General features: G+C 40.0%; 1 protein-coding gene across 2 annotated transcripts in view; it reads right to left on the reverse strand.

Moving 5' to 3' along the window:
- The window catches only part of nrg2b (neuregulin 2b), a 58,945-nt gene that overhangs the window by 20,643 nt on the left and 18,253 nt on the right, over window positions 1-20,049 (reverse strand). For both annotated transcript variants that reach the window (XM_084353854.1, XM_084353853.1), the window contains exons 2-4: window positions 10,526-10,688; window positions 7,710-7,828; window positions 6,592-6,715 (exon numbers count right to left, since the gene is read on the reverse strand). In XM_084353854.1, coding sequence (XP_084209980.1) covers window positions 6,592-6,715; window positions 7,710-7,828; window positions 10,526-10,688 — 406 coding nt within the window. The remainder of the gene's footprint in view (window positions 1-6,591; window positions 6,716-7,709; window positions 7,829-10,525; window positions 10,689-20,049) is intronic.

Raw genomic sequence — 20,049 nt, forward strand, 5'->3', positions numbered from 1 at the left:
TTGATATAAAAATTGACTGTTGAAGCTTTAAATGCAGCCTAAACTACTTGACATGGATAACATGCTAAATAATCTTCTTAACAAAATGTGGAGGGGATATGTAATATCTAAACAAACACGCTATCTCTTATGATTTTATCAATACAATGCAGTGTTGTGGCTGTGGTTAGCAATCTAACCTACACTAACATACATAGTCAGAAGGTCTCTGAATGTGCCTTGTATAGAAGTCAGTGTATTTCAGGTCAAAGTTTAATGAAGCTGAAGCGTTGCGCCCTGTTTAGTCACATGCAGTGGTTTAGCAGTGTGCATCTGCATTCTCCGTTGAAAACAAAGTCCTCGCTCTGTGTAAAGCTGTGCTCGGTGTGAAAGCCTGGCAACCCATCACACATGTTTAACAATAAGATGAAGCCTGTAAACTAAGCTGTAAAGAATGAGGACTTGTCAAAATGACCTTCTGACAAATGCAAAAATGAGTATGTGTAAAACTTAAGTGGTTTTCACAAGAGTAGAAATATGAGCAGCACACACACACACACACACACACACACACACACACACACACACACACACACACACACATACACACACAGAGACAGCCCTCCACAGTGTGTGAGCATGAAAATGGTTGGAATAGGTTTTGGTATTTCTTGGGCATAAATAACAGCAACAGTTTACATGCAGCTGCAGAATGTGGTGTTTTGTTTCTGGATGGGTGGCGAGCTGTCAGCGATACCACGGGCTGAATATGATTCATATTCTGGCATCAGCCATCAAACTCACAACACTGAAACTAACAAGTAGGCTCCTCTCCTCACTGCATCACAGCAACCAGAAAATTGATACACATGCGTCGTCCAAAATATCTCATGCTAAGTATTGACGCTGCCATTCCTCTCCATTAATTTTAATCAGCTCTGTAAAGGAAACACCCCATTTCAATTGAGAAAATGAAGAAAAAAAACATCTTTTTATGAAGACCGTTCTTTTAATTTGAAATGTCTTGAATCGTGTGTTACAACGGGTGTTATGACTTTCACCGAGCCAGGCGTAATTGATTTAATCGTTTTATTGCCATAATTGATAGATCAGCTAAAAATAGGCATGTTTGGTCGATGAAGCGCAGCGATTGATGAATGACAGTATTATGATATTATGGGTGTGGCCCCATTACAGTCATTATAGGATAACAGAAGCTCTCTGGCTCTTATAACCACACTGTATTTATTACAGTGATTTAGTGTCTGGTCAACAAATTCATCCAGTTTAAAATGCAAGGACCTTCCTCTTACCCTCATATACCGTCCACATGACTGACCGGGTATCCTTTTCTCCTCTTTCTCACCACTAAAGAGACAACTTGGATTTTGAATCAATTACAGCAAAAACCCTTGGAAGAGCCCACTCAGCAATTTCCCATAGAGTTATAAATAGAGCAGAGAAAGAGAGAGAGGTGGGAGACACTGGGAGCAGAAGCAGCCCTGTGCTGCCGGCAGAGCTTTTACTGTATATCATTTCTTTTCTCTTTCTCTCTCTGCTTCTCATTTCCCCTCTTCTCTCCACCCTTTTTCTTATCTACACGTGCTTGCTTTCCCTTTTTTTCCCCAGACTGTGCTGCTCTCTCAGCCCTGAAGACGAGCACAGAGGGGCGAAAAAACGCCAGCACACCTTTTGTTCCAACCATCTGAATGAAGGTAAAGAGCCTGTGATTAATTTTGTTAAATGCATTATACAAAGGCTCATCAAATTTAGGAGGAAAAAAAACACAGACAGCCATGGACAATATGTTCAGGCATCAATTCGAGCCTGAACTCATGGCATTTGTCGATTAGATTAGATTTAATGAATCTTATTGATTCCAATGGGAAATATGGCATTTTTAACCTATAGCTGGGAGGACAGGGGTTAATATCTTCTGCTGGCTGCCAGACAGGAGTTTAGAAGTTCAGATTAATCGCAGCTATCTGCAACTCTGCACAGGCAACTATACCACAGGTTAAAAGGAACATTGAGAAACAAGACGCACCGAGCTTTAGCTGCTAACAGCTAGCCAGGGGGCATGTTTGTATGTGCTGATCTCCATTTAGACCTCCACACTCTGTTTTAGCCAGGGTGCCTTTCTGTATGTGCTGTCCTCCACTTTAACCTACAGACTCCATTTTGCAGTACAGCATTACTCTCCCCTTCAGGGAAGAGGAGATTATGCGTTTCCATGGTCGGCACAAAAGAGCTTGCAAATACCCCCTCAAATTTCAGGGATATTAAAATTTTTTGCTGCCTGCCAGTGCCATGCAGTGCACTGATTTGCAGCTGCTGTGCAGAATCGTGTCTGTCTTCGTGTGTGAGTGTGAGTGGGGGGCTACACATCTCTGAGGTGAACAGACCAGGCAGACACTCTACAGACAGCAGTCTTATTTACATCCTGTTATCCATTGGCACAAACAGACAGGCCAACAAAGGATGACAAAGCTGAGAAGCTACAGTAACTCTCTGGAAACTGCTGTCGGATCTGCTGCTACATATCTAGGCTGCTGTAGCCTCTTGAAAAATGCATTCTGATCACATGTAGCACAATCATGCACAGAAGGTTGTACAATCCTGTACATTTTGTACCTCTAAATTGCTATATACGCTGCTCGTAATTTCTGTATGCACCCTCTCGAACAAAGTTTTCTGCTTGTCAGCACCATGAAAAAAAAAAAAATCCTGATTTATCCTTCAGCAATGACCGGAAGGTATATCAGATGAGAGATAGAGAGAAAGAGAGAGAGAGAGAGAGAGAGAGAGAGAGAAGAGAGGGGAAGCAAGGGATAGAAATATGTATGTACAGAGAGATGGAAATGAAGAAACAAAGAGTGCAGATCTGGAACAGACACCAAAGGATCTAAGGATGGATTTCTAGCAGATACATCCAATTGTACAGGAAGCATAACAACAAAGCTCTTGATCATGCACGACTATACACGCCATCTGTTATTCACATTGTCAGGGGAACTGTTTGTTACACATCTACAGAATGACCCAGTATGTGCGGCAAGTTGGATTTGAAGGATGACAACCTCCATTTAAGAAATTATACATTTCACAAAGTGGATAACAAAGACTTTTTCATCGGCAGGTCAATACAAAAAGCTGTCAGCGTACTGACTGGTTGGCATATTGTAGTTAAAGAAGGGTAATGTTAGATACTAATATAGCGCCATCTTCCACTTCTACTACATTAGTGTGAGATGCCACGAGCTATTGCATTTATGTGTAGCTAACAAATACTCATTTTGATGTTATGCTTCACCTTGTTTTATTGTATTTTTTGGAACTGTAACCCGCTTGTTTTGTTTTGTCCTAATTGATTTTACTCATTAACACAACAGCTACAGGCTTTAAAAAATAATCTCTTAAAATTACAAAGATTACAGAAAACTACTGATGACAGACTTGAAATGCAAAACAAAAAAAAAATTGTAGTTTTTTCTAAGTATTTCCATTTAAACTGGCAATAGACACGTTTCCTGCTACAACGTATCGTTATGAAATAAATGCTGATCGCACAGTGTAATGGATATAAATTAATAAACCATCTGCGTTTACATTAGTTCCCTATAAGCCTTGCTGTCACTGTACACTGTTGGCTGCCACTGGGCACGTGGTTACCTGGGTTAACTGGTGATCCGTTTCTGTTACAGACTAAAAGATAAATAAACTCACATTTTTTCTAGAGTCGTTATTATTTGTGACTTTGAGGAAAACTGAAACAATCGAGTTGTCTTTGCAGTCACAGTGTCAACAATAATACCACTTGGAAACTCTAGGAGGGGGGAAGTTGTCTGTTTCTCACTTTCCACATGTGACGTGTCCGTATTTGGGCCAATTTCAATTTAATCTTTAAAATTTAAGCTTTCAGTTTGAGCATTACCATTAAATCTTTTGCATTTTAAATTTCATTATTTTCATTTAATCACATCAAACAATCAGCGGACTAATCTTTACTTTTAATCATTAACCCATGCTTAAATAGTTAACTCCCTAACAAGAGATGAACTACACCGTGTGACAGTGATATGTTCTTATAAATACATGTCTGTTTATCCTCTGTAATAGGTTAATATAGCACAGCAGTGATTCATCTAATCCAGTTCACGAACATTTTTTGCACTTGCTGTTCTAAACACCTACCAGTCTGGTAGCACTTTCCTGGGAAAAATCCTCCCACTCACAGGAAATGATGCATTTTATGTTAACAGGTTATTTCAAATAAACAGAAGAAGAAGAGTTTCAGCGAGACATTTAGCATGCTGTGAACCCTGTTAACCACACTGATCTGCGTCAATGCAAAAATAGTTATATCATCACTACTACTACATTTCAGGTCCAGCTTGCCATGAATGTGAACGGTTTGTCAAGCAGTGTCCCTACAGTGGCAACACAAAACATGGTGACACAAACAGTCACAGAGAAAAGGAGAAAAAGGCCTGAGCTGTGTATGTCTTACTCATGTTACCCCTACAGAAGCCGAGCACCTGCTAAACATGTTCAGAGTGAACATCACACAGGCTGCTCTGTGTCTCTGGGGTGCTATGTGTGAGCTCCTGACATCCAAATCCTAGTGTCTGCTGCCAAAAAACAAAGCAACCACAGGGTTTCTTGTCCCAGCGTAAAAAAATGAAAAACAAACAATAAATAGCGGACGTTGTTGGGATGATGTGGATTCGGTCGCTTCTTCCATTAAAATGTGCATCAAATGAGTCCCCCCCACCCCCGCCCACAGTCTGAGGTTGACACAGCATGACATCTGAGCAACCAGAAGCAGACAGTGTTATCCCAGAGGTAGAGAGCAGGATGAGTATGACGCTTTCACATCCATATATTCTTGTAACTTTGACAACGTTGATAAGAAAGTAACAACAGACTGACAGAACTGTAGTCACGTGTTCAGCAGCACCAGAGGGAGGCAACTTCAAAACAGATGGACATGCATTAAATATGCAAGTATCATATTTATTTCTGGTCGTGCCTAAGTAGAAGAAACCCTGTGTGACTTGTCCTGCTGCAGTCATCTTCCAGTGAACATTCTCAGATGGTTGCGGCTTCGGCCTCACGCGACCTCGCCTCTGACGAACAGTTTTGCCATTGAGCTGCGTCCCCACGACTCCCTGCACGCTGCCAACTTTACAACTGTGAGCTCACTATAGATACATCTATCGTCATATGGTTGACGATCCAGAGGTAAACTGGTCATATCATGTTGTTAATAAATGATCAATCATCAATCAAATCATTAGTATCAAGAGATTATCCATTTTAGTGAAATTCATGCTAATACTTCACCCAGGACAAACTTTATTCTTTGTCAGAATATTATCTGAATGTTACAATTAAAGAACAGTTTTAATTCTATAAGAAATTAACAATAGAGTGATTATTGTTGCTAAGTTGTTAGCATAAATGCTAATAGCGGCCAATGACAGATGGGGGTGAGTCCAACAAAGGCATAAAATGTCTTCGTTGGACTCGACTTAATTCTGCAGCCTAACTGATCGTTGAATAATAAAACTTCAGGACATTTCAAATCACTGCACATTTTTTAAGAGTTAAAATCGTTCTCATCGCTCCTGTCCTCTTGGCTTTACTCAGTGCCCTCAGCATGCAAAGCACTTTGTGGTTACATGCCAACAGAGTGACCGACAACAGAGACAGCAGATAATGTACTACGTCAGTGGGACGTCCGCTTTAACTTTTCATGCCTGTGAAGTTCCTCTGAGTAACACTGTGCTCTGCAGGGGAGCAAAAGTAAAATATCCTTTCAAGTTACACAACTAACCTTCTTACTATAATCTAGCATAGACCAAGGAGAGAAAGACCTGTAATTTTGTTTTATGGAGGCTTTTTTTAATTGCTAAAACCTCATGTCATCACACAACTCATACTTCAAAAAAAAACTAGTTTTATTCAGGTGACAAGAATGATAATTGTTTACACTGGGTTCTCCTAACACATAGCTAACAGCTTGAACTTGTGCCACCAGCTTTGCTGTAATTTGCATCTCATCTAAAAATGTTTGAGCTCATTACTTTCATTGATAATTAATTTGATAAAAGAAATGTACTGGTGTTTCATTTAAATATAAAAACACTAATAATGCAAACACACCAGTTCTTCTTTTGTTCATGACTTTCTGTTATCAGGAGCATTTTCTGAGGCGTTGCTGTCAAAACCAAACTTCCCCAAACTAAAGATACAAGACACATTTTTAGTGCATGCGGACATAATCTCTAAGTCACGATCTGTTTAAGCCAACTGCTCTAAGCCAAAAAAAACATCTTTTGCTGTGACATTTGGCAGAAACTGTAAACAACAAGCTTTCAGAATAGCGCACAGTGAGTGGCGTGGTGGGCTGCAGGTGCATGTACAGTATGTGGGGAGGGTACAACCAGGAGACAGAAGACAAGGTAGTGCAGTGACCAGCGACACAGTGTCTGAGCCCAGAGAGATAGAGAGAGGCAGACAGACAGAAAGAGAGAGGGCGGGAGGAGAGACAGGGGGAGTGACTACACAGTGATGACTGAGGGCCGACCGACCGAGCGACCAACTTACTTGCAGGACAGCTGGTTAATACCATGTATGAAGTAACAGTCTCCTCCGTTGACGCAGTAGGCCTTCTCCGAGTCGTTGCAGCGCCTCGCATGACTCACACCTGGAGACGGGGTGGTGGTGGTCACTACGAGGACAGTTAGACAGGAAACACACGCAAAAAACGCTCAATGTCACCTCTTTGTTCGAATTCTATGGTATCCATAGTGCTACATATCATACCGCACTACGTCACATACCTTTCAGACCTCCTTAGTGAAATTCAAAGTGCTTAGTGTGACAAATCTATTTACTTTTTTGGGCAGGCATCAGTCACTTTTCCTGCGCTCGCTGCAGCTCTCCAGCTCACAGCTGCTGGCTTCGTGACTGAAAAGAGCAGATACACCTGCTCCCCCAACTCCCAGTGTTAAGTTCCTTTAGATCTTTAGAGTTTAAGGTTTATTATATATAAGTAATATAATATAATCCGTCTACTGTTCTGTAACTGCAGGGTTTTACCTAGACTGATTACAACAGCCTGTAAAATATTCTGATATAAGATACATGAGCAGGACAGTAACAATATACACCAACACTAGACTCACTAATCTTGACAGACACTATAGACACGTAACACAAAGCAGGTTGTCCACAGTCGACAAATTAGCTTTGTGACTGCACCAAAAATAACTTTTTATACTAAACACATGTGATTCTACTCTATTCCGGGCCTTTTTATTCTGAAACGCTCATTCGGTGTGCTGTCAGATCTTTGTGGGAAGGAGAAGATGCTGAATGCTCACAGAATGATAGCACTCATATTTCTGTTCAAATACAGGGTGATCAAATTTTACTAGCAGGTACAAGAGCAGCTGATACCCACTGATCTTAGGAAATGGACAGAAAACCCTCAGTATCAAGTTTTAGGTTATCAGATAGATGGATGGATGAAAAAGTGCACGCAGGAACAGAAGCTTGAGGAACAAAGCAGATAAGACATTTCTATGTGTGGGTGTGCTTTAACGTAAAAAGGTTATCCCATTAATTATTGTTTATTTTGTTTTGTTACAATCAACATTAATTGATCAGATAGATAGATAGACACACAGACAGACAGACAGACAGACAGCGATGTTGCTCACAGATCTGCACGCTGATAATACTCGTAACGTTTTCTTGTCCTAGCGAGTTTTCAGCCACACAAGTGTAGTTGCCAGAGTCTTCTGCACGAACACGACTGATTTGCACCTTTGAGTTTTTTCTTCAGTGAAGGGGAAAGAGGGGCAGAGACACAGAGGGGAGAGAGAGACAGACACACACAGAGAGAGCAGATAAAAAGACAGCGTCAGTTGTTGTAGTTGCAACAAAGCAGCAGACTCTCTGTCTGGATGCAAAATTCATCATATGCATATCTACAGACTGATGTATATCCAAATATTCATTGTTACAGCAAAGCTAATGGACATGTAGGGCACAAAACACAGATACTTAAATGACATTAAATCAGAGCACACAGTCAAACACAAATGTAATATTACTGTACAAAAGTGAATAGGATGCTGCGTTTAAGTGCAAAATAAGTGTTTGACTGCAATCTGTAAAGTAACACAGAGTAATATATTACTTTTAAACGAGCATTTCAGTGGATTAAATGATTAATGACTGAAAACTTTGACCAGATGAAAGCGTGATCTATAATTATACCAGGTTAGTAATTATAGCCTGTGTGATGTTACTAATGCAACAAAAACAGAAAATGGACAGACAGACTTCTGATGTTGCTGCTTTGAAACATGTAATGATACGATCACAGAGGTACAAAGTGAAAGCCAGTCAAACTATGCTCAGACTGTGTATTTACACAACACTCAGTGTACATATGCACTGTACACTGAAAGAGTTGTGGGTCACTGTATTCATTCCTCTTCTTCATGCTGGCCCTGAAGCTAACCTTTCTTAACGCACTGCAAACAGGGGACAAACATATAGTCCACTGTACTGTGCAAAAAAAAGGCACTGTAAAGTTCAGATAAAGCTAATATGAGGCTTCAGTAGTCTGAGTTGGCTGAATTAAGTGAATATCTTCATCCTGAAAGGTTTGCGTAGCTATTGTTGATGTTTTGTCGTGGCAACAAACCTACATTCGACTGTCAGGATGTATCCTTCCGCCATCGCTCAGCAAAGGAAAAGTGTCTAGGGAAACTGGGAACTTCACACAAAAAGACTGAAACTTTGTCAAGTACCTCCTTGATTTCTAACCAAGACTGCTGAAGCCTGACTGAACATTGAGCTATGACTGAACTTAACAATGCATTCATTCACAGAACGAGGACTGTGAAATGTGGCCCTCGTCTCTGAGGGTGTAGCCGTTCCAAGAAGGTGTTGCTTCTCCGCAAGTACAGAGAGATGTAATGATTACAGACCAATCAATTTCTCATCATAAATATGGGCATGTGGGTGTTGTGTTAAGATGGACTTGACCTAACTTGAACTACACTTAAAGCCCCACTGCACACAGTTAACGTTCCTTCTCAAACTAGTCGGACAAAACACAACACCACTGCAAACAGGATTCCCGCAACATCAACATTATCAGCATTGATAGCTATAGTATTTATAGTGATAGTGGTTACTGGAACAGAAAGTCTTCTTGGATACTGAGGAGCTGCAGAGTTTATTCATGAGCAAACTGTAACCTCTTCTGTACACTTACTGCTGCTAGACAACTTCACTGCTAAACTTTCCCTTTGCTCCGGTTGCTAACACCTGTCTGCTCTGAGTGCACCCATCATCGTTCTCTCTGTCACTCAGCTGCACACACACTATGCACTGACCTATTCCTCAAAGCAGCCACACTACTCTTTCAACACCATATACAATTGAGACAACTACATTGTGGGACGAACTTCTACGGCTTCTCAAACTGTCTGATCAGTGTGCATGCGTAAGCTTCTTAGGTGACTAGTCTTACGTCATTGTTCCAATTTAGAAGAAGTTAGATTTTTTAACTTTGAGCAAAAAATGTTGTTATTTGTCAGAAATATTTGCGAACAGTGTGAGTTATCAACATTTTCAGGAAATTACCCAGAAAAAGATCAAATGTAAAAACGCTAAGTACAGTGGAGTGGGGCCTTCTTTTAAAGCTTTGTGTCTTTACTGTCTATGTTGATGAATGAAATACGATGGAAACAGAAGTCATCTGGAAGACGTGCATTTGTCCAATACAAACATGAAAATAGCAGTGTACTTTTATTTTGACGGACCGCTAGAGCGCAACTCATAGACAATGCCTCTGATAAAGACTACATTGCAATCTGCCATAAACAGAAGGATAACGGCTGATAACCATTGAGGAGCCAGAATGAAAAGGAGGAGAAGGTCTGATATTAGGACTGATATTTTTTGCCACTTTGCTAACTAATCTTAGGGTGATGTTGCCTGAATTAAAGCTTGCCAGCTAGCTTAGCTAGCATCAGACAACCCAGTTAAGCATTAGCTACTCCGCAGCTGTCCAGCCGCAGTCAAAAGAACAGCAACACGTGATCTGTTGAGAGCATGGGACATTTACATTTAGATTTCCTCATTTACATGCAGTATGTGTATGAATAACAATAAACACAAAAGAGGATGGAAGGGTAAATCATGCCTACATGTGTGTAGACTCAGCAGGGCGAACATTTGATGAGGAAAGGTGATCTTAAAGAAAATAAATACTTGAAAGTCTCTCTGCATCATTTTCTAATAAATTTAAATTGTCACCTGGCACCCAAAGTTTGTGTTTAACTTTACAAAAATAATGATATTTCCACCAAAAAAGGCCCAAACATGACCAGAAAGCAGCAAAGTGTTTGACACTCAACATTTTCTCTAGGATATTATATTTATTAACTATTTTATAACTCTATGGTCCACGTTAAGTGTGAATGTTGAGGAGAAATATTCAGTCTGATAGACCCACTTGTTGGTCTTGATTTTGAGGTCTCTGCCTTTCTGAAGCTCGTGTCCGTCTTTGTACCAGCGGAATGAAGGGCTGGGATTCCCCGACGCCTCGCACTTCAAGTACAGCTTGTCCCCTTCCATCAGAGACTGGCCTCGCATCAGCCGGAGCTTAGGAGCAGAGGCTGGACAGAGAGAGAGAGAGAGAGAGAGGGTGAGAGAAAGGGAGCGGAGAAAGAAAATCAAAGCTTGCATTACTGAAATTAACTACAGACATTCAATTAATCTATTCATTTAATTGTGTTAGTGTGTGTGTTAGTGTGTGTGTGTTAGTGTGTGTGTGTGTGTGTGTGTGTGTGTGTGTGTGTGTGTGTGTGTCTTGTGTGTACGTGTTTACGTGGGCAACTGATGAAAATCTGTTAGTGAGGGTTCAGATGTTGGGGTCAAAGCCTGAGGTGACCCTGAGTTCACATGAGAGATGGCTAAAGAATGGAGGAAAATCAATACATCACACAAACACACACACACACACACACACACACACCCACACACACACTAACACACACACACACACACACACACACTGGAAAAGCACTTGGTAAGGTTTGAATCCTGAAAAGACAAACTGAAGGCTTTTAGAGCAAAAAAAATTCTCAGAAACTCTCTGCAGTAGATTTTCACTATGGAGCAATGTGGGTGTGTTTACGTGTGTGTGTGTGTGTGTGCGTGCGCTGCATGGGCTTCATCAGTCTCAGGAGAGTTTCGCTCTCTCTCTCCTCTCTCCTCAAAAACTACAACAGACTGCATCACTGACACCAGCGAAGGCAACACGAGCACACAGAAGCTAAAGCAAAGAGACAACTCAGCAACATCTAGTACCATTTATACACACGTACACACACTGGCACACACACGTGCACGCTCACACACAGTGTTTAAGTGATGGGACGCGCTTGATCAACTGTGAGGCAACTGTTGTACAGGCCCACAGCTCCTCACAGCACTGCTGCATCCTTTAATTTACTCCTCATATACCCACAGTACATACTGTAGATGTCGAACTTCAACACGATGCTGTGTGTATATATGTGTGTATATATATATATATACATATATACACACACACACACTATATGTAACTCCAATTTACTTCTATTTCAATTTTAGCAGGATGACTTTGCGAGCCTCATGGGGTAGTTTAGGATTTCACAGTAGCAAATGATTATTATTTACAAGTGCTAAATTCATTCCAGTTTACCCAACTTGTCAGGATTTGTTGGCTAGTTTTGACGGCCTGTGTGACAGGAAACATTTGGATGAGAGATATAATGTGGTACTAAGGTGCCCATGCAGAGATGAACTGAGGACATGGCAGTTATACATCTCAGTCCGCTAGGTTACTAACCTGGGTCCAGACCTCTGAATTAAAGCCCTTGTCTAAGTCTTAGTCCACATGTTCACAGGTGTTTTTAAAATGTAGCTTGTCTTATGTCCAGAAACTCTGTTTTCAGTGTTGAGGTATAGACAAGGAAAACAAAATGTTGGCTTGTGATGATTGTGTGCAGTATCTCCTTTCTTTACATGAGGCATCATTTCATGATCTGGCCAAATTAGCGCCGGTTCTAACCTTGCTAACGGACTTTTTTTTAATGTTTACAATGAAATGTACGATTACTCTTCCTATATTGAGGAGCAGACGTGCCAGAATGTGCTACAGAGGTCACTGCTAGATAATCCAACGCTCCAACAACACAGACCCGCAGCCAACGACGCCAGTTTCAGACGACACCTGGTCAGACCTCTAGTTGCAGGTAGCCAACTGGTAAAAGCTTTTCTCAGGCTTCTGATTGGCCAACATGGCTTTAGGGTTCGGGTTATATTGCCGCCTGTCAATTTGGCATGCTCTTGACAGCTTGTTTTTGCATTTTCATTTGGTTAAAAGATTAAAACAGTGCTTATGTCGACAGGATTTTTCTAAGAAGGAGGAAAATCGACTTTTTAAAAACTATCCATGCACGTGTGAACTTGGCCCAAGTTCTTGTTCATGATTCAAGCAGGTCTGGTATTGTTGACATTGATGGCTGTTTTCCTGATCTGTCTCACTGTGAACAAATCCCATGAAGACCAAATCAACAATTAATTTATCTTGCAAACAAGTGATGTAGCCAAAGCCTGATACATCTTCATCCTCTGTGCCATGAGCTCCATTTTTGTCAAAATGATAAAATAAACTCAACAGTGAGGCTCACAGGGTGCCATGTTCCTTAATCGTCATGAACGTCATTTATTTTGACTCAATCCCACACACACATCCTGCTCCCATAACACCAAATGTGTATTAATCCATCACTAAAAATAGTCCCCAATAAATATACTTTTTAATCCTGATTGTGTAACATTTACTAAAAACAGTGCCCGGCTATTTCAGGAAATCATTGAGCCCTTTAAAAAGAGAAGCTAAGCTTAACATTTGTGACCTGTTTTACACCTTTAGTAGGAACAATTGTACCAGAGACAGGGTAGGGAAGTCAGTAGGTGTTGACAGACTGAGCAGTGCATAGCTGGTTTTGGTCTTTTAATGGGATTGATTCACAGCAACATAAATATACATTAAGAGCCCCCTTATCCTTAAATGACACAAGTGGAAGTTAATTGGGGAAAAAACTCAGGATGGAGCTAAAGAGGAGAACCTCTCTGAAGTACCATCCAAGCAGCTTGCAGTTATGTAAGTAGGATTTAAGTAGGATTTCTAGACTCACAACAGAACAAGCAGCACATCTTTAAATCCAGTTCTCACATTTTGTGAGATTTAGTCTTGTCACAGCTCGACACACGATGTTGATGTATAATTCTACGTCACACCAGAGTAAATCATCTCAACATCACCAGATGCTGCCTCTCTCTCTCCCGCTCTCTCTCTCTCTGAGTTATGATGAAGAATAGCACTGAGTGTTCATTGTATATTTTTGGAAATATTTGGCTGCTATTTTGGTTATTTTCTTGAAAATATACAAAAATAGTCAGCAGCGCTACTTTCTTTTCTTTTCTGAGGCTCCAGATGTTACACAGTCAGTTAAGACTACATCTGCTGTTGAAGCTTGACTCAACTCGACTGGCTTGAGCTCATGTTGACTGATGAAACCAAACAAGGAAAATCGTGAGAGCGTTTCTCTTTCTGGGCCAGATGCAGAGAGAGACGCAGCAGGCAGTTGTTTACTGTGAAATAGCTCTGATAAACCCTCTGCAGATAGAGTCTGTGACTAGCAGGTGAGCGCAGTGCAGCCAGCAACCTAGTCACCTGAATAAATGTTTAGTGTGTTTCTGCACACCACGGACATGTTGAAACTTTACATTTCTACATGTTGCAACTTTATGTTTGTTTAGGTCAAATTTTAAATTTTATCTTGACACTGTACTCATGGTCTGGTTAGGTTTAGGCACAAAAAAGACTGGTCACCACTAACAGGCCGGTTGACAAGGCTGGTTGTCCTGAAGCCTCCTTAAAGATGTCTAGTTGTGTCATGCTTGTGAATGTTGAAACGCAGTCTTGAACTGCATTCACTGGCTTTGCAGCCTGCTTGCCTGCGACTCCACCACCATGGCCTCCACCTTCAGATATGATACTATCAGTGTGATAGGACACATTTTGTACTACGACAGAAACATTTGATCCCGGCGACTGGAGACAAAAACAGATATAAGGAGAGTAAATATTGGACATTTTTTATGTCGCTGGAATGAAGACTCAAAATGTTGTTTCTTCATGTCTGCTGGATGTCTAAATAGACTGCTAACATGTTATAATGGCTCTTTATATGATAATGTGTCATTTTTGTGTTAATAGATTGTTGAGCTGTACTCAAATGGCAAAAAAATATATAATTTTACATGATAAAATATAAAAATAACCAGCCACACCTTTCAACAGTCTAATTAAGTGAAGCTGTGTCCGACCACTGCTGTATAATATTGAAATTGACGATTCAACATTCACACCCACGTCACGCCATGATTAGCTTGCTGTGTGGAGGTAAGAAAAGAGCCCTTTGTCCCTTTTCAACTAAGTGCAACATTATGAAAACCTTCCAGGAGAGATTGTATTAAAATGTGCGGCGATATCTACATATTTAAACGACATGACATTACCCTCCTCTCTTTGACAGCCAGATTTTCATCCCGCCTTCGAGTGTGGCTGTTCAGAGCAGCTATAAACACTCTTGTGGTCGGACAAGCGACGTATAAACTGTTGTTTTGAGTATAACCCAACCCTTATACCCCGTCATATCTACTGTAAATCCAACAAGACGTGAACGCACCATTAAACCTCTCAGGCTGAGCCCTTCCGAGGCCCTGCTTCAAAAGGACATTGCTAGCTGGAAGTCATTACAGGAAACATTCTGTGAGTTGCTCACATCTAAAACAAGGACGAGTTACCAGGATCCTTTGTTATTTTAGTAAAAAAATGCATAAAGTCAGAACTCACCACTTTACTGCAGTCATGACAAACTGTTTTTCAGAGGAAAATGAGCAGCCTTGTTGCTGTTTTCAGGCAGCATTTGGCTATGGATATGTTGCAGGAGACAATAAGGAAATCATGGGAACTGTAATCTAATAACAATGTACCACATGTAGAAAAGAGATGAGATTTCATTGAGGGAGGGGTGAGTTTAGGCCAATTCCGGCAGTGCAGAATTGACATTTAGACTCACAATGACAAAATACCTCTGAGTATAATAATCTTTGTTTGTACTGCACTTTTCAAAAGCAAGTTACAAAGTGCTTCACAGTCCGTAAATACATTCGAAATAATCAACAGTAAATTAACCAGAAATGCCACCAAACGAAGGAAAGAAAATACAGCAGGGAGACACAAATAACAGTGTAGTCACATAAATACATTAAAAGATACTGATTTAGCTTCAACACTTCAACAACACTGGTAAAAAGGCCTCTCATTTCAAACAGTGAATGAATAGACATGAAGCACATCTGATAAACCAGAAACCAGTTAATAACCAGACAGAAATGATGGTTGTGACTTCACCCAAACCAGTGAGCTCATTTAAAATATGTGTGGGAGAAAAGGGAGTGAGGTGTTAAAATGAAATTTAAGTCTCGGCAGATTGGAATATTTTTCTAACGCTTGGCAAAACACACACACGAGTAGGAGGTTAAGACACACAGGAGGAGAAGGAGAGGACAGCCAGTTTGTCCATACATCCAGTGTTAAATAACAGTCAATCCTTCTGTCAATCTATTAATCAATCCCTTCAAACTACCTCAAGTGGTCAATTCAATCACATTTGCGGGAGCAGCACACAGCTTCTCTTCCTCAGTGCTGTTCCCACTGTGTGGCCAGAGCTCTGCAAGATGCCCACTTTACAGGCAAAATGTCCTCAGATTCCCTTCAACCGGATACATAACTCTGTGTTCAGCATTGAAATGTATTTTTATACTCTATCTTGGATTTCCCAGATTTTGTTTTGAGCAATCAAATGCCTAAACTCCTTGTACTAAGCTCCTGATTTTACATGGAAGTGAAGAGAGTGATAGTGATAACATGATAAGAGAAGGAGAGCCAAACATTTTCACAGAGGAAAAGCAAGAAAATATTGTTACGTCTGTTGCCTGGAACACACTGAGTCTAGAGAGAAGAACTAAAACCTGACACATCCTGCTATTAAACTGTACTGTACCTGCTGGAAATACTTTGATATGTTTTAATGTCATCTATATTTTGCCATTAAAGTTGAGATCACATCCACATGCCACATCCCTTTACATGTACCTTACAGAGGGCTCACCTGACAGGTTGGATGACGACAAAAATAAAATAAATATATGAAATACCATAACTGAAAATATAAAAGATATGTACAATAAACCCTGTAAGTATTTTTCACATGTATAATATTTTTCTAAACCACCATTCTTTTCTTTTTTCGGTCTTGTTATGGTATAGTCAGTTGGTTTTGGTAATATTGTTGTACATATGAATTTGCAGAGATTCTCAATGGGGCTCAGGTCTGGACTCCGTTGTGGCCAATCCATGTGTGAAAATGATGTCTCGTGCTCCCTGAACCACTCTTTCACAATTTGAGCTCGATGAATCGTGGCATTGTCATCTTGGAATATGCCATCAGGGAAGAAAAAATCCATTGATGGAAAAACCTGGTCATTCAGTATATTCAGGTAGTCAGCTGACAGCTGATTTTTTTGGGCACATAACGTTGCTGAACCTAGACCTGACCAACTGAATCAACCCCATATCATAACACTGCCCCCACAGGCTTGTACAGTAGGCATGAGGCAAGATGGGTGCATCACTTCATCTGCCTCTCTTCTTACCCTGATGCCTCCATCAGTCTGGAACAGGGTAAATCTGGACTCATCAGACCACATGACCTTTTTCCATCGCTCCAGAGTCCAATCTTTGTGCTCCCTAGCAAATTGAAGGCTTTTTTTCTGATTAGCCTCACTGATAAGAGGTTTTCTGAAGGATACACAGCTGTTTAGTCTTCACAGTTATCTTCACATTGTGCATGTGGAAATGCTTTTACATTCACTATTAAACATAGCCGTGAGTTTTACTGTTGATTTTTTTTTGAGTCGATTTCACCAAATGTTTAAGGGATCTCCGACCACATTTCTTCCTCATAGAGGAAGACACTATCCTTCCAGGTGTTAATAATGCGTTGGACAGTTCTTAACCCAATTTTAGTAGTTTCAGCAATCTCCTTAGTTGTTTTCTTTACTTGATGCAGCCCAATAATTTGACCCTGAAACAGAGAAACATCTTTTCCATGACCACAGGATGTCTTCCGACATGGTTGTTGAAGAAATGAGAAGCTACTCACTGCATCTGTTAGACTTCAATAACTTGTTGCCAGCTGAAACATATGAATCACTGCAGTATTTATCCAATGGAAGGCTTTTACCTATTTGCTTAGTTAAATCCAGGTGGTGACTTTTCTTTTTGGCCAGTCAATATTTAGTCTTACAACACAATACCCATTCGTAGGAACTAAAGCATGATAAATATTTTCAGGGTTAAGTTTAAGCACAAGATCGTTGACTTGGTTTAATATTGGAAAAAGTCAAGACTGACTGGAGGCACAATACAGGACGTGTTTACTGTATCTTTCTTCTATATTCAACATTAACCACAGTCTTTCCCTCAGCTTGACCAAAATTTTTAAGAAACCTAAAACTAATCTCACAAAATACTCAGGATGTGAGCACAAGTCTCTGGTATCAAAGTCAGACCTCTGTGCAGAACAAGAGCAAGACATTTCTTCAACTGCAAAAACTCCAGACAGCAATTATGCTTTCTGATGAAAGGTAACTGGCAAAATAAAAAAAAAAATCAAGTTAAGTGATTTTTCAGTTGAGAGAAAATTATTAAATTTGTTTCTCTTCACGATAGTTTTCTTCCTGTATGACGTATCAATATAAGTCCAACATGCTGAATCTACAGAGAATTAAAACCTGACATTTACTGCTTCATGTTTTAGGCAGTTAAAATATTTCCTGGTATTAAACTGTTTTGTAAAACAAGGAGTACCTGCTCACTGGAATCACAGCTCCCTTTAATTTTATTAGGGATGTTTCTCCAACAACAGATCTTCCTCAGGAAATACCCACAGGAAGGAAATTAGGGATATATATAGAGCAAAATGACCAGTGACATCATAATCCATAATCATATAATCAAATTAAACTCTATTGAACCTTCTGTAAATACCCTGACATGTTATTATGTGGTCTACATCTTACCATGAAGCTAATAACACCAATCACAATAGGTTTTCGGGGGAGATTTGTCCTTTAATAACTAATTAGGTCCTGAAGTAATCCTTGAAACAAGATAATTTGCATTGGAATTATAATAATTATTATTATTTGACCCCCTTCGGCACATATTTTTACTTGTTTTATGAAAAATAAGATTTCTAGACTGTATTTTTAAGATGGATTTTACCGCAGCAGCTCAGCCCAGATGAGACCCATCAACCGGTGAGTCTGAGGTGAGACTGTCAGGCTTTTATGCAGGTAAGTGTGGAACTGAGTGGTGAAAGTCAGCCTGAAGCAGCTGTGAGTGGTGAACCTGGTTACCAATGAGCTCATCCCTCTCTGGGATGCTCTCCTCAGGCAACATCATGGAAGTTTAGTCATCCAGGGAATGTTAGCTGAAAAGCAGAAGGAAATTACCCTTCATGGATGTGACATCCGCATTTCGCGGGCGTGACAGTGTCGGATTGATTGAATCACTGAAAATTTCCGCTCCAATTTAAACACATTTTTAACATCTGACATAATACTTTAGGTATTCAGACATTCATATGAGTTTGTCCTTTTAAAACAAATACAATTTATCCCAATGAAAATGAGCAAAAAAAAAAAAAAGGGAAATGAAGATGTTCCTGCATGTGTGTGTTTATTGTGTAGTTATTTTAATCAAACATCAAAATGACTCCTATTCATCATCAAAGATCTGCTACTCTAATGCCCAAGTGCATTTCTTTCAAACTAAAATCACAGACTGATTCATTGATCTTATTTTAGATGTGATTAAAGACAGGTAGATTCTTCTATGGGTTTATTTTTAACGCTTGAATCTTTAATCACAGTAACTCACAGGTTTATAAAGCTGTAAAACATATAAACAGCCTTGCTGCACACTGCTTGACGTTCCAAAACCAAATCACAAATGCTGAGGAGGAGGAATTTACTGTGAAGGCTTCTCCATTAAGTCTTAAAACCACTCGCTCTATGCCAGAAATACATTAGCACCTATAGGGTGCATTAGGATGTTGGACAGGTGATGTTTTAAATAGGTAATTTTAACTGATCTTTCCATCATGCCTCATTGCCCAGACCTTCATTTTCACTGCATTAATTACCAAACAACACATGTAAGACAGCACAAGGATCCCACTGTAGGGTGAACAATTTGACTGAGTATGATAAGACATCTGAGACTGTCCTACTATAAATATGTACAGTAACATGGAACATTTCTGCATTGAGATGTCTAAAAACTACAAGACCATTGTTAAATATTTTGTTTAGTTGTGTACTCAGATTCTCCCGAATGTTTACAACAATGTTCAAACCAGGTAACGGTGCATGTTATTTGGTCGCCTGTCACTATAACTTCTGGGAGAGAGTCAGAGAGTGAAGAAGAAAGTTGGCGAATGTGACTAAACGTACCATGAATAAAACTTTAAAACATTACCTCATCTGCGAAGATTTCTGTGTGAGTTACTGTCAGATAGTTTTCCACCAGCGAAGGTGGTTGCCATGATCCTACGCTACTTCACAACATCAATAAACATTTTCATTGCATTGATTGAGAGACCAATAGTGACAGAAATGACATAATGTAAGTTTAATAAATACATTGAAAGATTTATTCTTTAAACAGACCAGCACAAAAACAAAGTGCGGACAGATCAAATAGGGCATAGTGACTGATTGCTTCCTCGAAACAGTTAACTTTCCCAACAGAGAGGGGTTTTTAAGGGATTTTTATGTTAGAATGTT

The sequence above is a fragment of the Pagrus pagrus genome, assembly GCF_965226575.1.
Source record: "Pagrus pagrus genome assembly, chromosome: 5".
Classification (NCBI taxonomy): Eukaryota; Metazoa; Chordata; class Actinopteri; order Spariformes; family Sparidae; genus Pagrus; species Pagrus pagrus.